At 48.6% G+C, this 6,824-nt stretch overlaps 1 protein-coding gene across 2 annotated transcripts in view; it reads right to left on the bottom strand.

Moving 5' to 3' along the window:
* Nucleotides 1-6,824, bottom strand: part of LOC124473607 (disintegrin and metalloproteinase domain-containing protein 12-like) — a 53,809-nt gene that overhangs the window by 5,737 nt on the left and 41,248 nt on the right. For both annotated transcript variants that reach the window (XM_047029212.1, XM_047029213.1), the window contains exons 12-17: nt 6,412-6,589; nt 4,131-4,220; nt 2,965-3,160; nt 2,688-2,796; nt 1,943-2,141; nt 1,569-1,646 (exon numbers count right to left, since the gene is read on the bottom strand). In XM_047029212.1, the coding sequence (XP_046885168.1) occupies nt 1,569-1,646; nt 1,943-2,141; nt 2,688-2,796; nt 2,965-3,160; nt 4,131-4,220; nt 6,412-6,589 (850 nt within the window). The remainder of the gene's footprint in view (nt 1-1,568; nt 1,647-1,942; nt 2,142-2,687; nt 2,797-2,964; nt 3,161-4,130; nt 4,221-6,411; nt 6,590-6,824) is intronic.

Below are 6,824 nucleotides of genomic sequence, written 5' to 3'. Positions count from 1 at the left end.
GCTTCCAGACTGAGAACCAGATGAATCTGGGAGCTTGTGGTTCATTTTCTCTGGCAGACGGGCCTGGCCATCTCCCTGTTCAGACAGATTTCCACCCCAGCCTGAACAGTGATGAGCCAATCACATCAGTGTATCTGATATGATTGATGCGATGAGTGTAGAGAGAATGCCCTTGAAGCATTTTTGTAAATCAGAAAGATGATGTTTGGTTTCTCTGATTGATTGTATCTGTTCACTCCAATACAATTGCGTCCAGAGGCATTTCGGTCTGCGCCCCTTGGAAATACAAAATGAAATCAAAAATTCCAGACTCTACAGACTCAGACTCTATTTGCAAATTCGTCTGGCGATGCCAGAATATAGGGGTTCCATCCCCCTAATGAAATGAATATACGTTCCCAGCCCACTTCTTAAATAATTGGCTCACTTCTCCAAATAGAGAACACACACAGTGCTGTTGGTTTTCATGTGGTATTGAGGAGAAGAAGGGGGGGGGGGTGACATAGGGGCTGTGCAGCGTCAGTCATGATGGTTAAAATATGTGTGTGTGTGGGGGGGGGGAGCCCATCCCTGAGGCGGGGGAGGAGAGCAGGGTTCCCCAGCCCAGGGGGGGGTAATGGAGGCCAGCTGTCAGCCTGAGGGAGCTCTGGGGCCTGGGCTGATCCAGAGCAGATCTAGCCTGTCGCTGGGAACAGCCCTCCACAGTCACTGCCTCTGAGCCACAGGCACTCCCTGTTTGGGGGGGGTTGGAGGGGGGTAACGGTTGAACAGCCCTGGGCCGGTAGGGGCTAGGCAGGGAGTGGTACTGATTGAACCTAAGGACAAGTACTGGACATCCTGCAGGTGCCCATACAGGGCAGATTGATGGCGAAGTGATTTCCATTGAGTAACATTTGAGAAACAAGTTAACCAAGTTAACATTTGTATTAAAAGCTTGTTAAAAGTTACAAGTCACACACCAAACAACTTGCCCTAACAGGAGCAAAAATTATTCTCACTCTTCATTTATTCAAGACATGGTTTCAGATAAGATTGATTTATAGGTGGAGTTACAGTCGCAGAGTAAACTGTAACTTTCAAGCAAAGGTTAAACTATGGAAATGTCTCCAACTTCGATTTTATGTTTCGCTGGTGAAGATGACGGCATTGGTGAGTCAATCTTGCCCTGTGTGCCTGGGTGCTTTGTTTATGGAGTTCGACATCAAAGTAAATAAAACATTAAAGCACTTCTCTGTGCATTATTAATGGGAACTGAAACAGAGGTGAACATTTTGGCTGCGGTTGTTATCCTCCATACCCATGCACAGTCGTAGGACAGCATGCCCTGCCTCCCTCATGCCAGGAGATGATGGACGACACTTTAAGTAGAACATAAATGACACCATTAAACTGGATTGATTTAACCTCCCCGGGGCAATGAAGATTGATTGTACAGCATGGGAGTACCTGCTATAATTCACACGGGTGGGGTGCTGAGCTGTACTGGACAGTTTGAACATGTGGAGGTGTTGTGCTGGAGCAGTACAAAGTTGGGTTCATTCCACAGAACGCCTTGTGGCTCGACTCACCCCTCGTCCACTGCACTTCCCTGAACACTGGTGCACCCCGAACACACTGACGTTCTGGCACTGACGGTTCAGACACATCTAGGGAGAGGGGGAGAGAGAGAGAGCGACAGAGAGAGAGTGAGAGAGAGAGAGAAGGGGCAAGAGAGCGATAAGGGGGCAGAGAGTGAAAGGGAGAGACAGTGAAAGGGAGAGAAACATGTTATCGTACAGGCATTTGTCAAGTGTAACGACACGTCACTACGTATTAGGTCTAAGCTTCAGGAACACGGCTTCCAGTCAACACGTCTCTCCACTATCGGGGGCTGCAGTCCCTAGTGTTCACGAGTCTATCTTGTAATCTCTCTCTAACACGGTCAGAGTGCCAGGCCTCTCACCATGCCCTGGCCACACTTGGTACCAGCCAGCACCAGTCCAGGATCGGGCATGTCATCACCCAGGTAGACATGGGTCCCCCGACACAAGATACGCCCCCCTTCCTGAAGAGGGATGTTTGTCTCTATGGAAACGGCATTGGTGCCAATCACAGGTCGGTTGGCCCCGTCCTGGCATTGTATCTTGCCACACTTAGCGTCCCTGTTTAAAAAAGATGAGGTCACGCACACACACACACACACTTTGTTTCAAAACAAGACCCACAGCACTTGATCAAAGAACTAAAAGTGTTTGTTTTCACACCAACAGTCTATGACAAGTGTGAAAAAGGGTATGTAATTGTAACCAGAGATGAAAGGCTGCCAGACAGTCATCATGCGTCCATTATAAAGCCTCCATGAGTCCTCTAGTAATTATAGAAATTACATCAATTAGCAATGCTTGATAAGAGCTTTCACCCAGGGGAGTTCCAAGAACAATTAGAAGACATGAATACCATAAAGTGCCCTATGAATACTTCAAACTCTAATTAGTTTGCTATCTTCTAAATATATCCCCCCTCCCACCCCTCTGTTAATTGTAATTTCAAGGCTATTTGTCACTTTCAAATGTGGATTGTAGATGACACCGTTGATAATGCTAATTGAGATGGACGTTGTTGTTTCCTTTGTTGGTTTTCGATTTCTGCTGTTTTGTTTTGGAAGACAAAGGCACCAGACAGGCACCGGGGCGGCTCCAGAGGCTTACCGCGCCTCACACTTGGCGAAGGTGCCTTTGGAGTCCTTCCCACAATTCCCATATGGGTCTCCTGCAGAGTTGACCCTCTCGAAGCAGATCCCTGGGGCGGGCTTGGCTCCTGCAGAACAGGGAGTGAAACCGAGTGAAATAGAGAGCAACACAAGGAAGAGAGAGGTCAAGAGAGAGAAGAAGAAGAAGGAGAAAAAAGAGAGGCCAGACTGCATTAGAGTGCTCAATGCAATGGCCTGTCACATTCCTCCAGTCCATCGAGGGGCGCTTTACTGACCTGGTCCCCACAGTGTGATGCACTGTTGCTCGTGGGTCTGGCAGATGCCATTGTAGCAGTATCCGTCCACGCTGAGGCAGGCGTGGCCGTCGTGGAGGTAAACGTTGGCCGGGCAGTGGGGGTTGGCACCAGTGCAGAACTCTGGCAGGTCACAGGAGTTACTGGATTCTCTGCAGGGCGTGCCAGCAGGCTTGAGCTACACATACGCAGGCACACACACACATACACACGCAAACGCAAACACATAGACAAACATACATCAAATCAGAAGCCTTGCATCTTATTGATGTTTCGCAGCATGGGATTACAGCCTGATGCAACTGACAGAACGTTGCAGCAGCTTTTTGAAATGAAACAGCACGAGGAAAAAAAGAACATGATTAAAAACGTTGGGGGGAAAAAACACCACACTGTCGGGCTGCTTCATCTCCTCTCGCTCAAGTGAATTTGTTTTCAAAGAAAGGATCCACTGTACATCTGATGCGTGTGTTTTGATCACCATGTCAAAGGATGGGATCACGGCTGTGGCAGACGCAAAGCCATTTAAACAGAGCAAAACCCACAGAGAAGCCGTATGACCAAAAATATGATCAAAAGCAACCTTAAAGGACCTGAACTCGCCAAGGACACGTTCCTACTAAAGCGGCGACTCATTCTCCCATGTCTCCCACTCAGGACAGGCAGATTTGTTTCGAGCAGGTTGAGCACCTCTCCATAGCTCCTCTGCTTTCTACTGCACATTTACTGGATTAAGAATCTCTCGGCACTGGGTGTCTTCATCCATGGCCATACAGTGTGGCGTGCCAGTGGAACAGTAGTCAGTGGAGCGGAGAGAATCTCATTTCCATGCTGATTGTCAAGTCAACGGCGAGGGAAGAGGAGAGAGATGAAGAGAGGCCGAGCAGAAAGGAAGAAGGGAATGATGTCTGTAAAGTAGAGCAAGTGAAAGAAAGAAAGAAAGAAAGAAAGAAAGAAAGAAAGAAAGAAAGAAAAAAAGAAGACAAACTGCAAGGAACAGACAACGAGAGACAAATGGAGAGTGAGCACGCGAGAGAGAAAGCATGAGACAAGAGATAGACCGCAAGAGATGGATGGTGAGAGAGGAGAGACTGAGACAGTCATAAAATAGCAAATGGAGGTAGGAGTGAGTTGAATAGCAATCTTACCATGCAGTCTTCACAGCACTGTCCATGGGCACACACCGCATCTCCCTTCAGAGTGCATGTGGTGGCGTTGCAGCAGGGGTTCAAACATTCCTGATTACACACACACACACACCAACACACAAGGACATGGTTAGCCACAGGCTCTGTTTTGGCCGTGTCACCTCAGCCTTCCAGGTCAGCGCAGTGTACTTCCTGTGGGGAATTCCCCTGCTTGACGGCCCTGGAGACCCCATAGCGCAGGCCTTTGAACCTCTGAGACACAATAATATTGAACCAGCAGTGGGGGACTTCATTCTTGAGTACAAACGTGTACTCAGCACCCCCCTCAAGCTTCTGTGTTTTGGATTAGAGGATTCTGTGGACATGAAGTCTGATGTTAAGACCAGAGAGTTTTGATGGGTTGTCCCTTGCTGTGGGCAAAGAGGTGGGTAGAGGACGATGTGGTTGAGATGCATGTCAACTGGAGCAGCGTGAGGTGGTGGTCGAGGTTATTTACTTGTGTGGTGATGAAAGATTAGTAGGGGGTGTATAACGCCTGAACAATGCAGAGGAACAGTGTTAAAAAATGTAGAGAACAGAGCTGGTGGGGGAAGAGAGAGAGGATAGAGAAAGTGGAAGTTGAGAAACTCGGGTCTGGTGGGAGAGAGAAGGAAACCGACCGAAGAGAAAAGGTTGTGAAAGAAGGGGAATACGGGGTATGATTGAAAGAGTACAGAGGGGTGAAAGTTTTCCTTAAAATGTTTAAACAGTCTTCTCATGACCACAACGCCACAACGGCAACTCCTTCTCTCTCGTCTCTCACCTCCTCTCAACTAGGCCCCTGGGGCTGTCACTGAGGTATTGATGGAGGACTGGAGGCTAATTTGCTGGCCTCTCCTCCTCCCCATCCCCATCCAAACTCCCCCTTCACCTCCTCCTCCCCCTCCTCCTACTCCCCTCGTCCTCCTTCAACTCCTTTGGGGGAAGGTTTACGGGCCTGGCCTCTCTTCTCTCCTGTGGCCTCGCGCCATCCTATTGTTTGTAAGAGTGGAGGGAAAGCTTTCATCTCCCGGTCCAAATGGGAAGCCAGCCAATCACACCAGAGCTATGGGGTGACATCACTAGGTGGAGAGGGGTACAGAGGGTGATGGAATGGTGGACTGCCAATTTGAATCATACTACTCACGGCCAGTGGTTTTATCCTGATTAGAATTTCTCCCTAATTGAAGCGAAGGACCTTATGCTAATCATTACTGTTCAGAACATTACGGGCCCAATCAAATCAACGTGTTTGCAGAGAGCTGACTCCAAAGTAAGCCATACAGTTTGTTTGTTTGATTATCCGCTTACTCACTGAATACCACAAGGAAGCAGCCAAGTCTGAAGGAAAGAAGTATCCAGAGAGAGAGTGATCTGGGTGTGGGAAGAAAGAAGAGAGTGCCAGAACACTTCAACACAAACTATCCAAATGTCAAATGTATCTTCATCAAAAAACACTCCCTTTGATGGCATATGGCCTGAAATACTTTGTCATCCTAAAGGCACGGCGCAGCCACCCTTATCAGGTTCATAACCTGCTTGACTATGGCCTTGTTTAATGGAAACACAAATGAATACAACCCAGGGGTAGCTTCTGCTCCTCGGCTCTGCTGAGCCGTTGTTTCCTAGCTTGAACACTCATGTAGAATCGCTTCGTGAGGAGTTCCGCCCTGCTTTGTTCTTTTATGCACAACTATATCCTGCCTTGGCTGCGAGGCTTAGTGCTGTGCCTGAGGTACCTGCTCCCTAGCATGTAGCTGTGTGCTCAATTCCCAAAGCTGTGTGCTGGATGTGTCGGAGCGGGCTACGTCGTTTGGCTGGCACAGCCTCTCTCTCTTTCGCCGGCCTCGTCCCGATTACGCCACTGTTAGTTTCATCTGTCACACATTTGGACACTGCGTTTGATTAATGAGCCTGTGAAAAGGAAGTGACATCACTGTGGCGGCGTGTAGGGGTTGAGAGAGGAAGGCGCCTGTAAACAAAGCTCCATGTTGAGGGTCTCTTGTGGGGATTTAGAAATGGGGGGGATCTTGTTTCACCTCACTTTCAACACGTTTGTTTCAAAATAACAATGTCTGTGTCATGGGAACCATTTAGAGAGACTGGTTGTGGTTTGGGGGGACAATGTAAAATGTTGAGCTATTTAACAGTCATTCCTCGCAGCGTTCTTTGTTGCCCTGTTTCCTTATTATGTTAATATATACAATTGACAGTCGGTCCTGTTCACAGTTGGCCCCATGATGTCAGCGTGTGCGTGTGTTACCTCCAGCTCTCCACAGTCACACTCCTCTCCCTCCTCCACGTAGCCGTTGCCACACTTCTGCCCCCCGTAGAGCACCTTGACCTCGGGCATGTTGTACAGGCACATGCCCACGCCCTTCTCCAGACTGGCTGCCAGGTCCTTCTTACTGCAGGTGCTGAACACCGTGGGGAAAGGGTACCTGAGGGAGATGGAGAGAGGGAGGGTTAGTTGGAGAGAGAGAGAGAGAGAGAGAGAGAGAGAGAGAGAGAGAGAGAGAGAGAGATAGAGAGAGAGAAAGAAAGAGAGAGAAAGAAAGAGAGAGAGAGTGATAGAGAGAGAGAGAGAGAGAGAGAGAGAGAGAGAGAGAGAGAGAGAGAGAGAGAGAGAGAGAGAGAGAGAGAGAGAGAAAGAAAGAGAGAAAGAAAGAGAGAGAG

The sequence above is a fragment of the Hypomesus transpacificus genome, chromosome 11 (genome assembly GCF_021917145.1).
Source record: "Hypomesus transpacificus isolate Combined female chromosome 11, fHypTra1, whole genome shotgun sequence".
Lineage (NCBI taxonomy): Eukaryota > Metazoa > Chordata > Actinopteri > Osmeriformes > Osmeridae > Hypomesus > Hypomesus transpacificus.
The sequence above is the reverse complement of the archived record's forward strand: the minus strand, read 5'-3'. Positions and strand labels throughout refer to the sequence as shown.